The following is a 16,622-nucleotide window of genomic DNA, read 5'->3' as shown; positions in this document are numbered from 1 at the left end:
ATCACTGGCCTTTTACGGATGAGGATCCTCTCGGATCCTCTTTGTGAGGATCTATGGGATCAATTCATCTTGACCATTCATCATACATCGTATGATTAGTTTCGTTAGTCACTCTTCGTGTTTCAATTTTAAAAAAATATTCAAAATGATTTCTGACTTCAAGATTGATGAACATATATGATAAACTAATCTCTAGAATCCTCACAAAGAGGATCCGGATAGGATCCTACTCTGTCATTTATTCTGATGTACATGATGAGTAGAGCACATCGAGACTAGAATGTGCCATATCATCGAAATCAAAGATACTTCAAACTACTTTACTACTTTTGCTGCATGCATGTTGCAGTGCATGCCAATTGCAAATTCTACAAGTTGGTAGTGCTATAGGCATATATGCCGCTCACACTAATACTACTCTTACTCGTGGTACTGGACGCTGCAGGCATCTGTTATATATACACACAGACACACGACCACACATATAAATGTGATGATCGACATGTTTAATTAGAAGCTGATTGATTGATCACGAAAAGAAGAAATTATAACTAGTTTTAATTCATAAAAATATACATTACCTGCAGCATTAGACCAGATAAGGAACACTTGATATCAGCATTAGTACTTGCCATCTCTATGAACTTATCCTCCAAATCGGCATTTAATTTCTTTAATTCTTCATAATCTTCTCCTTGTTTCTTCATCATCTATATATGATATAAATAAATAAGTAATACATCTTAAAAATTAAAAAAAAAAACACACTGAATGCAATCGACGTTGCTTTATAATTCCCTATCAAAGGGGCATGAAAAGTTGGTTGATTTGATTTGTGACCCAAATTAATTTATTGATGAAGGTTGATGATGATTCGATATAACACCGAAAGCTGAGCTGTTTGAGGCTTTGGCTGTGGCCTGTGGTAGTGTAGCTTGGCTTCTAGCCTGCAGAGGTTGCTCTTTATGTCACGAATTTCTTTCTCGAGACGTGCATTCTTTTCCCCATTGCCTTCCGGTGCAACTGCAACCTCTTCTTCCATAAACTACGCATGCACGTACAGAAAATATATATGCTTACTTAATAAAATCATTTGATTAATGTACTTACTCGATCAAGTCTCTACAGTCTCGTAATATATATATATATATATATATATTCACACACACACACACACACATATATATATATATATATTAGATACCTGGTTTGGTTGCCCAGCAGAGGTTGAACTGATGAGTCTGAAGGAGAATGCCGACGATAACGGAATTGAAAGGGTAACAAGGGTTGCACCCGTCTACTGCGGCTTGTTGATTTTGCAACTCCCATGCTTTCCTTTCTTGAACAATACTAGCACTTTGATTGGATTGGATTGGATTGGAATCAAGAAATTCCTTAACAACAAGTTTCAAGTGGGATGGACATGTCAAAGATTTAATTAATACGCGAAACCAACTCCGCTTTTCTTTCCTTGTTTGGCTCAGCTGGGTAACTTGGCAAGTTGGCAACCATAACAGGCAACTTACTTATTCCTGATAATTAATTAGTTTGTTTAGTTATGCTAGTGTCACGGCCGGGAGATAGACGCGACCGAGTATAACACCGAAATTGTCGTTGTGTGACACTGAGATAACTCTAGAGCTATCTTTTAGTGACACTAAATAACTACAAGCCTATTCTCTAGCTAAACGGAAATGTTCATTGACACGTGCCAATAGTACATAGATACGTGCAAGGGATACTATCAAAACATACAGTATTTGAAAACAAGAAGAAATACCATTCAGGCAAAGGAACAATCTCTTGTTCTACCTATTTCATTCACTAACAACCAAATATTTGAAAGAATGAGGATGATTTTCGTTCGCGCATTTACTAACATCTAAAGAATGAAAAAGTGAGTGGATAATAAACTTTGGATATCTTATACGTACATTCTCATACCTGGAAAGAAAAAAAATCAAGATATGAAATTACCATGGGGTCTCTTGGGATTCACCATTATTTGACTTGGAAACTTTCCGGGCTCTCTCTGAGCAATTGGATCAACAAGCTGCCCAATTTGAACTCCAAATTTCCCAACGACAGCTTGTGCGTTTTGCTCTAATCTTGAAATATGTTGTTCAAGTTTCGCTGTGCTAAGTGCCAGATTCTTGACAATGTCCTCCAAAGATGATGATGATTCCTCAGGCTTTTGGAAAGGAGCCGGTTGAACTTGATTTTGATTATCCTTACGTGACAATTTAGGATGATTCCTCCAACCGTGATGGTATGTATTGGAGTCATTCACTGGGGCCTCGGTTGTAGGCGATCACCATGTTGGCTGGATAAGCAGCTCCTAATGGGCATGCAATGGTAGGCCTCACGCATAGCACAAACTTCATTTGATTGTGTCATGGAGTTCATAGAAAGGATAGCATTGGAGCAATATTAGAAAATATGAAAATAACACAAGAACTTCAATGATAATAATTATAAAGAAAATCACAACATCAATAGTATGCAAGATTAATATAAACAACTAGAGAGAAAGTAAGAAAGACTGACAAACTTAAAGATTGAGGCATGCATAAATGCAATGTCCTAAAGATAGAATTTCGCCCCTACTCTTGTGCTTGTAGTTCGGTAGGTGTCCGTTTCCCACGATTCAATAATCTATAATCCGAAGTTGAAGCACTTCAATCTTCGGACTCTAGCGAACTTTATATACTCCGTACTCTTAAGACACGACTCGAAATTTGACAAACAAAGAATAAAAGAAACAGAGTGGTGAAACCCTATTTCTCAATAGTAAGAATTAACTCTAATTTTTTATTGCTTAATGTCATGGTTTCATGAGATTAAATAAAACCGAAGACATTGATTAATGAAGAGATGCATACATACATCTTTTAGATGGTACCATTTAAAAGGTCCATACTCAATGTGGCGCCACTTTGTATAAGATGACACCCACTTAATAACAAACTAACTTTCATCCACGCGCTCACGCGTATACAAAAGACATTTTTTGAATCACGACGTGTTACGCGCAACTTACACGTTTTAAATGTATTTAAATGCCTAAATTGACCAAAGAAAATTCAAATATTTGAAGTAAATGAATAATCTTAGATCATGTTAGAGTAAACTCCTCATAAACTAATTAAAGCAGCTGAATCTACATAATAAAATCGGTCACTATTGAATTTGTATTAAGAATAGAGAAAATAATATTTAATAAACAACTGATTAAATCACATTATTGCTAACTCATTGTGAGGCTAAGCCAACTTCTTCCCCCTTAGTGTAGATAATATCGTTTGCTAAAAAAAAAAAAATCATTTGACAACTAATTTAATCATATTATTATCCGCGTGCGAAATACCTTTTTTATAACCGGCATACACGCCTTAAGATGTTTTGAACGTGTTTAAAAATAGAGAAAATAATATTTAATGAACAACTGATTGAATCACATTATTGTTAGCTATTGTGAGGTACTAATTATAAAAAAATAAAAAAAATAAAAAAAACTGTACAAAACAAATTAATTATTAAAAAACACTGTTAAAATGAGAAAAATACCCCTGCCACATTTTATAGATTATTTTGGGTTGTTTTTGAAGTTTTTTTGTTTAAGGGACATTTTTGTCCAATTTTTTAATGAAGATTGTGACACCAAAAAACACTATTCATTAAACCCTTAGGTTTATATATAAAGATACGGTTTGAAACAAATGGTAAAGCATTTTTCATTCAAATATTGAATTAAATATTATAGTTGTTAATATTATAATATATAAATTCCAACAAATTTCCTCTCTAGCTTTGCAATCCGCGCATTAGATAAAGGATCATTTTTTACACCAACCTCAAAAACTCCAACATTTTTACCTTTTGTATCCGTGTGTTGAGTTTCATTCGCAATTTGCTCGAACCTATACTAAAGGGATGTACACAAATTCAGATTTGAAAGGATTTTAAAAGTTTAGTGTAGTCAATTGAAGGATCTTAAAAGATTTTTGGAATCTATGCAAATCTAGGTATAGTTAATTGAGATTTTAGTAGTCATTTTTAAAGTCCATTCAAATGTACGTGTATTAAAAAATAAAAAAATTTGTAGAATTTCATTAAGTTATGGATTTTGTGGAATTTGAGAGCAAGAAGTCCATTCAAATATAACTAATACCAAATAAAATCTTAGTATACATAACCAAGATCAAATAGAATCTTACCTCACACCATAAGATTTCAAATCCATAGACCTCTTTGAATGTCTGACTGTCTCTTTCTCTCACTGCTTGCCAGCCATTTTATTTGCCTTATCTCTACTATTTTTTCTTCAATTTTCGTTGTTGGATTGTATCATTTATGGATAAATATGACGCTAGGTTGCATCATTTATGGGTTGCATATGGGTTGCTAGGTTCCGTCATTTGTGGATAAATATGATGTTGGATTGCATCATTTCGTTGCTGGGTTCCTTCATCTCCGCAATTTTCGTTGCTGGGTTGCATCATTTTTGAAATTTTGTTTAATTTAACTCAAACCAGAAATATTTATCGCATGCCCAATTTTGTTTAAATCTGTGCAAAAAGCACCAATCTTTCATAGACTTGTGATCATTTTATCTCATGCCCAATTTTGTATTTGTCAAAAATCAAATGAAATTGTTTTTGTTTTTGAAATTTGGTCAGTTTAAGGTACATTTATCATCACTTGATTTTTTGACGGTCAAAATTCAGCGCTGCAAAATCTATCAAAATTCATAAAAATTTGTTATATGAATATTTTCAAATCTTTCAAAATTTATACGGATTTTGTAGAAGTCACTCTTGGGAGTCTTGCTCATCCTCAAATTAAGTGACGCCTCAAACAGTTTCAATTCATTTTACAGCTCTCACCGTTCTTGAACATCGATTGAAATATAACTTTAATTGATGAAACAACGGTTTATTGGCCATATACTACGTGCAAGATTAAAAAAACTACAATTGAGAGAGAAAAATGGTGTTTTGTTATGGGTTTAAGGGTGGAGAGCATTTTTGCATACTACCGCAAACAATGATGTATCTTTATCATACGCCTAATCATTTGCCATGTATCCTTTTATTCAACTTTGGTTAATTTTTTTTTTTTCTTCAAAATTGAAAAGGTAACATTTATTGTGAAAGATTACTAGAGTTAGAAAAAATACACGTGACAAATGATTAGGTGTATGGTAAACATACACCATAGTTATGGTGATGGGCAAAAATCTCATTAGGGAGATTGTTCAGTATAATCGATACACGGGGTGGTACGCCACATGTCACTATACAAATGGTGAGATATGTATGTTAAAATGTTAATAACTTAAAAAAAAAAAATTTCTCACCACTTCTATAAAAACACTTAGTGTACCACTTATGTTCCGGTCACAATGAAAATTTCTTCTTTTTAAGGGTGTTTGGTTTCAAGAATAATGAGTCTTTAAAATTACATGTTTCTTCATGTCATTGGGCCATGTCAGATGTCATTAAATTTGGATACTGACCCTATCCAAGGAGAGAGGATTTTCGCCGGATTCTCTTTGTGAGGATTATGGGGATCCTCCAATCATATATGTTTATCGTACATTGTGCGACCAGTTTTCGTCAGGTATTGTTTATATTCAATTTTAAGTAAAAAAATTTGCAATGATTGTTTATCGTATAATATACAATGACGGATGTGATTTAAGAATTTCTGGGATTCTCAGAGCATCTCCAAAGGAAATGTCAAAATTGCCACATAAGCATACAACAACAACAAAATGGTAACAAACTCTCTCCAAACAAGCCTTCAGTTTCTTAGGTGGCGCTGAGTCATTTGAAGGCAAAGTCTTTTGCTATCAAATTTATTAAATGATATTTTAATCAATTAATATAATATATAATAAATGTTGTTATATTTTTGAAATATTTGATTGGTTGCTTTAATCATTGGACTTCACAAAAAAATAAAAAATTTACTAAATAACATTATTATTCGACATATCGGGTAAAGCAAAATATTCTACAAAATGTCAAATTGTCACATAAACTATCAACTATCATTTTGATGTTTAAAATTTAATATTTTTTTTAAGATGCTCTCACTCGCATCCAAGTATTGTACATATTTAATTGAACACGTGGAGGCTAGAAGAAGCTCCAATGAAAGGAATTGTGTCTCTACGTTTCTTACTTTCTTGTACCTCTCTCCTTCCGTATTATATTGTTCCAAACAGAAAATTGGGGGGTTTATGCATTAATCCAGGTCTCTTCTCTGAGATTTTGGGTTTCTGTTCTTCTGCGTATGTTTAATATTAGTTGATCATCAGATTTTTAAGCACTCACAATTCACAGCAACAAGTAAGTTCTCAACCCTCATTTTTCATCACAATCATCAAACTTTGCTGCTTTTGATCATGGTTAAAAGCAAGCTCCTTTCTCGTTTACCTGTTTGGTTACCAGGAAAATTGCTGGAAATTCATATGAATTAGCTACTTTTTTGTATCAATTTTCGTGCTTTTTGCCTTATGGGAGAGAATTTGTAAATTAATTGGAGGGTTCTATTATTTACAGATGGGTTGTTTTTCTTTCAAGTTAGGGATCGTTTGTGTTGTTGCTTCCTGAAATAAATTGGTTTTGTTATATTTTTAAACTATATTTAATCATTTGTTTGGTGTTCTCTCAAGCACTGTGGCATTTGGTTTGCTTTGGAAATTTGGAAGAAATTATAGGATGCTGAGACTTGCAATCATATGATGATAGGGTCTCAACTCATTAATTTTTGAACTTGTATTTCACTAAACTAAATTGTACTGAATACCCGTCAACCCTTGTGCCGTGATGCTTGATGATAATCCTTTTTTGAGGTGATATACAGTATGTGTATACAGTTGGTCACTGGAAAAAGTTACTGTTGAATTTGATCTCTTTCAATCAGTTTCGTTGCTTGTCTGATTTATTTGGTTCACGGGGTGAAACTATTACGTGCTACTGATATCGAACACTTACAGTAATTCTTAAAGAAACATAGTGTAATTCTTAGTGTCATTTTGGGAGATGGAAGATTTCAACGTTCTATGGGGTTCTTCTTCCTAAGAGCCATTTTTATGCATTCTTATGACCTAATAATACTAAATTCAAATGATTTCTTGCAGATAATTACCAATTTGACGTAGAAACTGAGTGGGGGAATTACAAAATACCAGGAGACATACAACGATTGTGTAAAGTTTAATTTACGATCAGTATGGATGTGAAAGGTGTAACCTGGGTTGGGGGTGTATACCAGAAATTCGAGACTATGTGCTTGGAGGTAGAAGAAGATATGTACCAGGTAAAGCCCTTTGGAAGTCCTTTTCTGGCTCTCGGATTCCTAAACTGAGGTCCTCATCTATATAAAAGGAATAATGACCACATACTGCTGGTCTGGAAGTGTTGATCATAAGTTTTCAATTATCCTTCCTCTAATCCTCTTCCTCATCATCCTCTCACTTTGAGTGCCTATGAACATATTTATCTTGTGTGCATTTTTCTTTGGAATAAAATATGGTGTTTATGTGGTTCAGTGATCATATGAGATAGTGGTCATGTTAATTTCATTCCGTAGTCCAGTTAACTTATTTTGTTGATCATTCTATTTATTTGGAACAGGACACAGTCAAATTTGTTGAGAATCAGGTACAGACTGTCGGTGCAAGTGTTAAAGAGTTCTACGCAGATGTAATGCAAGATTTGGTCTGTCACTCTTCAGTGAATTTGGAGATTATGCCAGCCTTTGGGGACCCTGTAGAAAATAATTTTCATGTTGATAATTCTAAAAAATCAAGGGTTAGTAAGAAAGGAGAGCCGGTAAAAGTTGATGTTGAAAAATTGAGTGGGGATTCAGAGGTGATTGCTGCAATGAATATGGATATGGACCATAAATCATTGTTCCGTGGACAGCACATGGATGAATATCGCATGCTATCCTCAGGGAATTGTGCTGGAGGAGCATGCTCTGATGTATACTTAAGACAAGACTATGATGGGAGTAATTTTAATAATTCAAACTCGGTTGTCAAAGAAAACCCAATCAAGGAGAACTTTCCCGGGGCAATCACTCCGGTTGAATCTGATTTAGGCAGGCCATCATCATCCTGCCGTGTAAATTTGAATGATACCCATGAAGTTTCGAGGAAATGTAGAGATGCAGTTATAACCCCATCTATAGCCGAAGGTATGACCTTTAAGTCCACAAGGGAAAGTTGTGTGATTGCAAATGCAAGCCAATGTACAGCTGATGCTTCAGTTGACAGCCGAACATCTAATATGATTGTTTTGGATAAATTGGAAGCAAAAGAATGGAACGAAATAACAGATTCATCCTTTGGTGGCGCATCAGTGGAATCAAATGGTGACTATTCTTTTTAACCCTCTAAAAGTGTTTTGTTTTCACCAACCTCCCTACTTGCTCTCTTTGATTTCCGGGTTGGCTGCTGCAGACAATTGTTTGAACAATGGGTTTGTTTCCTTTTTAGGATCCTCTCCAAGTGGACAAGTACACTCTGAAAAATCTGCTGCCAAGGAAATCTCTGCGTCTCATTCAGATGCACAATAATCTGATAACAGTTTTTATGTTGACAAGTATTGACTGAAAATGATTATGCAGATAATAACACTGAGAAAATAAAGGAGAGTGTTTTTTCAACTGTGGACCATAACTGATTTACATTCATGTGGGGTCTAGATTTTATACTAGTTCATGAAAAATTGCACGTTCTTTTTCACATGTAGAGTTGTATACTTGATGGGGCTACTGGTGCATGATAAATTGAATGTTATTTTGTTCTCCTAGTAGTAACCAATGACTCAATTTCCCAGGGGGTTTGCATGACTCCAATTTTCATGCAACTGAGAGTAATATTGTTGTACATGGAACGGAAACCAGTCAACAATCTGAAGGGGCAAAGCTTGAGGAGACTTGTGTAATGGTGACTGGTGAGGACGTTCATTTTGTTCCTCGCGTGGACAGCAAACATAGGCCTGACAAGGTTATCTCTCTCTCTCTCCCTCCCTCCTTCTCTCTCTCCTCATTCTCTCTCACCCCCCCCCCCTCTTTTTCTTTCTCTCTTCTTCTCCCTACTTTAATTGGCATTAATTGGGACTTCTTTTCTAGAAAAAAATTCAGAATGCCTTTGCTTTGAGGAAGAGGTCAGCAAGGAAGCAAGAATATGAGCAGCTTGCATTATGGTATGGGGATGATGAAAAATCAAATTTAGAAAGTGGAGAACGTCTCGGGCATTCTTTGACTGTGGAGGAGACACAGAAATCACCAGCTCATGAATTTTGTGAATCTGAATGGGAGATTCTCTAGGTACCCTAGTAAAAGCTTGTGTAAATAAACCGCCTCACTGCAGCCTCTCCTTGGTGATCATGGTGCCATTCAAAATTCCTAGTTTAGGCTAAAATTTGTACCATAGTGGGAAATAAACAAGAATGTCTCCCACTCTAGTCTCGAGTATGTTAACAATTTGTAATGTCCATAAGATTAAGTACTTGAAATTTACATTACAAATGGGTCTGATCCAATAGAGTCCTACCTTTATGGTCACCATTGTTTAAAAGATGGTTACTATTATTGTCTATGGTTAGCTATTGTTTGTGCTGCTATGCTGTATTTTTTGTTCCTCGTTTTCTTTTCTTTTAAGTTTTTTGTTTTTATGTTGGAATTTGTGTTGGATCGTAGTTTCGTGCTTGTGCTACTGATTGGAACAACTGTGGATGCATACATTCTCGCACATTGTTTCATATGCGTGTTCGTCAATTTCTTCAATTTATTTCTTTATTGTCTTTGCTAAAAAAGCTATATCAGATAAAGCACATGCAGGAACTTTACATCCACACAGAAGGTAAATTCTCAAGATTTAGAATACTCTATTTTGGTTTGTCTGCTTATTTGGACAGGCTACCCCGACGTGTCTTGGCAGCTGTTCAGGTTATTAATCAACGGCAGGTACGGTTTCTTTACATTTCGTCTTCTCTTATAACTCTCGTGTTCTCTTTGAAATTTCATTCAACCTTATGAAGAACGAAGTATGCTAAGTTTACTAACACCGATGGCAGATCAAAAAAGAGGTTAAGAACTAAGAATGACTTTGGAGGTGTCCAAGACCAAAGATACATACAATAGTCTATTCCAGGTATCTGGCAGGCCAGGCAAACACCAGTGGCTGCAATCAGCATAAGTCTCCGGTTTTCTATTTTGCAAAGCTAACAACTGCTTCCACTTCTTTGTTGCATAAACTGCTGGATGTGCATCTTTTCGATGCTGAGACAGCTTTGTAATGTTCAGGTACGTCACCGGGGTCTTCATGCGCTGCATTGTTCTCTCAACAACTTTTATAATTTTCCCCGGAAATGTTGTTTCGTAGGAATCATCTTCAATGGGTTGGGTTTTGTTGTAACACCAATGCTTTCCCTTGTGCTCTGGTGAAATGCTGCGGAAGAAGACTCTTGTTTTAGTCGCATCCACATTTTGATCAACCCAACGTGCCCAGGTATTCATTGCCATATCAAATGCTGATTCAATATCCATATTCTCCACTGTTTTGCCCTCGTATTGAAACAAGTCCCACCTGCAAATCTCAATTCCATTAGACAAATATCTTGAAAAATATTCCTTCATTTTCTTTATTAGATCACAAGTGACATACGTCTTGCTCTTCCCATGGTGCACCCACCAGTGACCGGTGTTGAATAGCATAATGTCTGCCCCTATCCACTTCATGGCCGAGGTTGCAACTCTGTCAAGCCTAAGAATTCTAGCACCATTATCTTGGTTCACATTTTGCTGCATTAAAAATGGGCTCCAGTAGAATTCAACAGAAAAGTTGTACGCCTGCAGTTAAAGAAACAAGCAACACCACCACAGTTAAGAAGTCAAGGTCCTATTTTTTATTTTCATCTCCTTAATATCACTATATATGAAGAAAGTAGTTCAGTGACGGAGGATCTTTTGTATAAATGAAAACTCAACCTACCTTAGCTGTGAAGACCTTGTAGGTGCCGCTTTTCACGTCGACTAGGGTTTGAGAGGGAGGTAGAGCTGAGTAAAGAAGACAAGCTAGGGATTCCCACTGGTTTCTGTTAAGGGAGTCTCCAACTATGATCACTCTCTTTCCTCTTAGTCTCTCCAACATGTCTGTTGCGTCAAACCTTCCAACCACAACGACCGTGTTTATGTTTGGTACAATTAAGGCAACATACAACATTTAATTCATATACTAGGATTAAGTAATCAGTTAACTTGCCTTGGAATCTTACACCCCTTGGCCTCCCAGCTCCATTTCTCATATATGAAATCCGACCTTCCATTCCTTTGGCAGCTGACCTGGTCACTAAGAAACGGACACTGTGCCCCTTTGTACATAGGACTTCCCTTTGGATCGTAAACCCATTTTCCATCAAATATGTTGCACTTGTATTCTTCATTCAATTGTGTCCCAAGAATTGATAGGTTTACGCTGTCGTGGCTGTTTGCATCTGATTCGTTGATCGATATTGTTGATGCTATGTCTGTGCTCCCAAGAATTGATAGGTTTACGCTGTCGTGGCTGTGTTTGAGAAAGAATATCGGAATGATGCAGCTTATACAGCTTGCAACCATGCAGAGCCTCCATCCTCGACTAACGGGGGATATGCTGTCCATGGCTGGAGGTGTTGAGCTCAATTGAGGTCTGGTTTATAAAGTATAAGCAATCTATCTTTTTCATATTTGAAAAACCGTAAGATACAAATTTACATGGAAAATTCCACTATTGTGGCACTGAACTCTTTTTTTTTTTTTTTTAGAAAAACAGTACAGAACTCATTATAAATATGTATTATTCTCGTCGTATTCATGTAAATCGAACATGGGACTCCCGCGATATTGTTTTGTTGTGCGTTTCAAAAGCTTGTCAACTACTCCTCTTATTGCTGAGTGAACGCAACAATCATATATTGTCGAAAATGTCAACCACTTCATTATCCCTATTATGTTTTTACTAGGACAACTTGGGAGGGGGACAATAGTTAGTTAGAATGTTGCCAATTGCATCTGGGTTAGGTGGCTGGCTTAGGAGAAATAGGTTGAGTTGTCATTTAGGGGTGTATTCAATTGAAAATTTGAGAGATTTTAATAGATTTATAAATTCACGGAATTTAAGAAAGTTTAATTAATTTGTACAGATTTCATAAAAAAAAATTTATTCAATTTCTTTGAAATCTCAAGGGGAGAGTAGAGATTTGTGAATACTTAAATTCTACTACCAAATTTCTCCAATACCCTCAAATTCCTTAATTTTTTAAAATTTCTTTAAAATAAATTCATAATTGAATACACCTGGAATGTTATAAATTTTTTTGAAATCTTAATTGAATACACTTGGATTTTTAAGGATTTTAATAAACTATATTAAAATCCTGATTAAATACTTCTAGATTCATTAAATGAATTAAAATCCCTTAAATTCCCAATTAAATACATCCTCCTTTAGTGTTACACTACTGGTATCTTTTTTTTTTTTTTTTGGGTGGTAACACTACTAGTATTTCATTTCACTTTTAGATCTTAGGGTTGAATCTTAAAGACGGCGAGTTCAAAACTAATTTATTCCGGCACACACCTTCGCTCCCCCCCCCCAGGTTAGGTGTCCGGCTCAGGAGATACATGTTCAGTTGTCATTTTGTGTTCCAGTGTACTGGTATTATTTTTTCTAATAAGAACTAGTATTTCTTTTCACTTATAGGTCTTAAGTTGAATCTCGTCAATGACAAATTCAAAACCAATTTATTTTCCCCTAATCTAGTCCCCAAATATGGACTGATGTTATTTTAGCCAATGTGTAATCCAGTCCAACGTTTGTCTAACATTGGATTAGTGCAAAATAACCCACTCCACGTTGGTAGGTCCCGGTAACAAATAGGCCCATCGGTTTCATTTTAAACGCAATCCTTAATTCCAGAATTCCACGTAAATATTATCAAATCCTTGATTCGAAATGGAAGAGGATCCTCTTCGGATTCACTTTGTGAGGATAGGGATTCTCACATCCTAGCCGTTCATCGTACATTGTGCGGTAATTTTTCGTCAAGTATTATTTGTGTTAATTTTAAATAAAAAAAGTTAAATCATTTCTGACCGCACAATACACGATAAATAGCTAAGATGTGAGAATCCATAGGATCCTCACAATTTAGATCTGGATGGGATCCAAATCCATTCCGGATGGGATCCAAATCCATTCCGGATTATTAGTTTGACGATGTTTGATCCTTTCAAGTAGTCTTTTTTCTTAAAGCAAAATATTTTACTCAAGTCCAAACACTCAACCACACCAATTTCTATCTCAAAAAATACTAGGACTGATCAACTAGCACAACTCAATGGTTTGTAAGTGAGCGGTCTCATTTTCGACACACGTGGATGGTGGGATTGTATTATATTTATGTTGAATTTGATACTTATTTATTTCTAACCTATTATGTGGCTTAGCTAATTTCATGTCCAGTTAGCGTAGAATATTTCTTTTCCAAGTTAGAGTTGAATAACATTGTATATAGAAACAATGCTAGGAGCCTAGGACCATGATGTTTTTTAATTATTTATACTTTGGTTATTTTTATTAACTAATATTTATTTCACATATATAATAGTTCAATAGTATTCCTCTTTAATTATTTATACTTTAATTTTCAAGTAGGTATTTTGTTAGAGCAAAATATTTTACTCAAGTCCAAAAGCTCAAACCACACCAATTTCTATCTAAATCGATAAATACTAGAACCTATTAATCAGTACAACTCAATGGTATTTTTTTTCTATTTGTAAGTGAGCGGTCTCATTTTTTACACAATGAATGGCATGACTGTAATTTAATTTTGGTGAGAGTGATATTTATTTATGTCTAACTCATTATGTGGCTTAGCTAATTTCCGTCAAGTTAGTGTAGAATATTTCTTTTCCTAATTAGAGTTGAATAACATTGTACATCAAAACAATGCTAGGACCATGATCTCTTTAAATTATTATACTTTTGTATTCATTATCAATTAATATTTATATTATTAGTATAATAGTCCAGTAATATTTCTCTTCAATTATAAGTGAATGTATAAATTCAACTATTGAAGATCGGAAGACCACAACAACGCGCACATTGCGAGACTCAGCCCAACCTCCTTCATGTATAATGTCGTTGTATGAAAAATTTATTATAGATTTATAGAGTGAATATGAGATAAGTTTACGTTCATATATATTTTCAAAAGAAAGCCCTCAAATTGAAAGATCACTCACCAATTGCTCTTATTTTAAGGGGTGGTTTTACCTCTGGCTTTAGGGTTTAGCAGGAGAGAGAGAGCTTGATTTTGGGTTCAGTAGTTTGGTGATAATATTGAAAGAATGTAGAGCTTGACAGGTTGAAGTTCAATGCGTAACCTATCCGCATTATTCTTCACAGTCAAGATTGTTATTCAGGTCAAAGAGTCAAAGAGCAATGGTTAGTGAAAAAATGAGTTAAAAGATTAAATTAAATGTAGGTTAAAAGTCCTTGACCTAGACATGACCGTCAGTCAAAACACATTATGTTGGGTGTTTATCTGTCTTTGACTCTTTAGGGAGCGAAGTGTAAAAAAACTACTTTTAGTTAGTCTTTTTAACTTTTTATCCCTGAATTCCACATTCTATTTTAACAAATTTTAAATATTTTATTATCAATTATTTCAAAACTAGAAAACTCGGGTATGCCAAGAAGATTAAATTCGTAGATAAAATCTTGTAAATTAAATAACATGAAAATGACTACTACCACTTATCACTACAAACCCTATACTCTTACACCACCATTGCCATCACCACCACCACTGTTACCACCACCCCACACCACAATCGCGCCACCACCACCACCACAACCATCCCCTACCACCACTACAATCACAACGACAATTGCTACCACCATCGTTTGTCGCTCCTACCACCATTGTTACCTATGCAGCCCAACCACAACACCTCTTTATTGGCACCACTACCACCATCATCACAATCATTACCCTCGCCACCGTTGTCATTGTCATGTCATTGTCATCACATATACTATCATATTTATTTTTGTCATTATATATGATTTATATCACTTTTACATAAATTTACTAAACGCTTAATTGCTTTGTTTTGTGACTAATTATTCTTAATGCTTAATAGAAGCAATTTAAAATAAAAAAAACACAGCAATCTCAAACTGACGCTTAACTCACTCATTTTCTAAAACCACAATTTCTTTCTTCCTTTTCTCCTTGAGTTTTATTAACTTTTTAACATTTAGCATAGGAAAAGTGACTATCAATTTAAAGAGCAATTGTTCGTTTTACTATTATATAATCCTTTATAGATTCACTTGGAGAAGAATATTTTTACACTTAAACTCTTTAATTCTTGCCATAAAAATCTGTCCTCCAAAAGACATGAGTACAACAATATTTGCTGTACAAACATGGACGGCAGATTTGGTAATATACCACACCATATGAAAAAAAGCTGTCGAATCAGCCACCCAAAAAATTAACCTTGAAAAAGTAAGTCCCGGCCTTTCTTTGTTGGTAGGGAAACTGTTTCCCATTATTTAAGAATCGAAATCATCGTGATTCCAAAGTTTTCAAAACAAGAGGCTGCATCAACCCCACATCCCACTCTTCAAGGAGCTCATCCATACATTTCACCAATCACACTGACTGCCTGCCTGCCGCTCGCTGTCAAATAAATAAAGAGAACGGTTAAGAAGGCTATCTCGAAATGAGATTTTTCATAGATTGTTTGTCACCTCATATTTTTATCATAATATTTTATAACATCAGCATAAAAATTATGTCAAAAACTTGAGGTTAAATGCAGTCTGTCAAAATGTTGAAAATGCAGTCTGTCTCTCATTCCATATGAAGACCCCTATCTTTCTTTCGGACTTGGCTTCTTTGCCTCTCAGTTCTCATACACTCCCATTCCTTTTTATTTGTGCGGTCACGGTTAAACCACGTCAACAATTTATATCATTATTATTTTTTGTCTTATTATCTCTATAAAAAAATCAATATAAAATGTTGACATGGCTTAACCGTGAACGTACAAAATAGGAAAAGATGAGAGTGTATGAAAACTAGGAGTGCAGAGAAGCCAGATCCCTTTCTCTCATCTTATCTCTCTCGATATATTTTTTTAGTGCTCCGAAGTACATTGCATTTCGGATATTTTAATAATTAGATCTATATATATAATACAAATTTCAAAATTTTAAAATATGTCAAAAGAAATGCTAAAGAGATTTTTTTCAAAATAAGACTATCTGACAACTCATAATTTAACGTAAAGTCTTTTTGACATTTCCCAAAAAATTCCAGATCACCCAAGTATATTTTTTTAGGATGTGATATCCATACACATTTTTTTTACTTTTCACACATTTTTTTAATTTTCGATCATCGGATTTGATGAATGGAAGAAAATCAACAGACATAAATTATTAATAGGTGTATAAAAAGTAAAATAAGGTGTGTGGATAGCACATCTTTTTTTTTTTTTTCTCTCTCATACATCATATATAGCGCCCCTTCAGAAAC

At 34.9% G+C, this 16,622-nt stretch overlaps 2 protein-coding genes across 3 annotated transcripts; one reads left to right on the top strand and one right to left on the bottom strand.

Annotated features, from left to right (window-relative positions):
- Window positions 1-6,175: 6,175 nt before the first annotated feature.
- On the top strand, window positions 6,176-9,644 carry LOC137709553 (uncharacterized). 2 transcript variants are annotated; one of them, XM_068448635.1, is made up of 5 exons: window positions 6,176-6,356; window positions 7,151-7,329; window positions 7,647-8,388; window positions 8,856-9,025; window positions 9,163-9,644. In XM_068448635.1, exons 2-5 carry the CDS (start codon window positions 7,243-7,245, stop codon window positions 9,346-9,348), a joined length of 1,185 nt encoding a protein of 394 aa, XP_068304736.1. In that variant the 5' UTR covers window positions 6,176-6,356; window positions 7,151-7,242; the 3' UTR covers window positions 9,349-9,644. The 2 variants fall into 2 exon arrangements, with proteins under 2 accessions (XP_068304736.1, XP_068304735.1); XM_068448634.1 differs by having other exon boundaries at window positions 9,151-9,644.
- A 466-nt stretch (window positions 9,645-10,110) lies between these two features.
- Window positions 10,111-11,682, bottom strand: LOC137708912 (protein trichome birefringence-like 33). The gene is made up of 4 exons (XM_068448073.1): window positions 11,285-11,682; window positions 11,015-11,189; window positions 10,715-10,872; window positions 10,111-10,609 (listed from the first exon to the last, which is right to left on the bottom strand). Exons 1-4 carry the CDS (start codon window positions 11,680-11,682, stop codon window positions 10,111-10,113), a joined length of 1,230 nt encoding a protein of 409 aa, XP_068304174.1.
- Between the last annotated feature and the right edge of the window lie 4,940 nt (window positions 11,683-16,622).

The sequence above is a fragment of the Pyrus communis genome, chromosome 11, assembly GCF_963583255.1.
Source record: "Pyrus communis chromosome 11, drPyrComm1.1, whole genome shotgun sequence".
In the NCBI taxonomy this organism is placed as follows: Eukaryota; Viridiplantae; Streptophyta; class Magnoliopsida; order Rosales; family Rosaceae; genus Pyrus; species Pyrus communis.
Note: the sequence above shows the minus strand (reverse complement) of the source record. Positions and strands in the feature narration are given on the sequence as shown.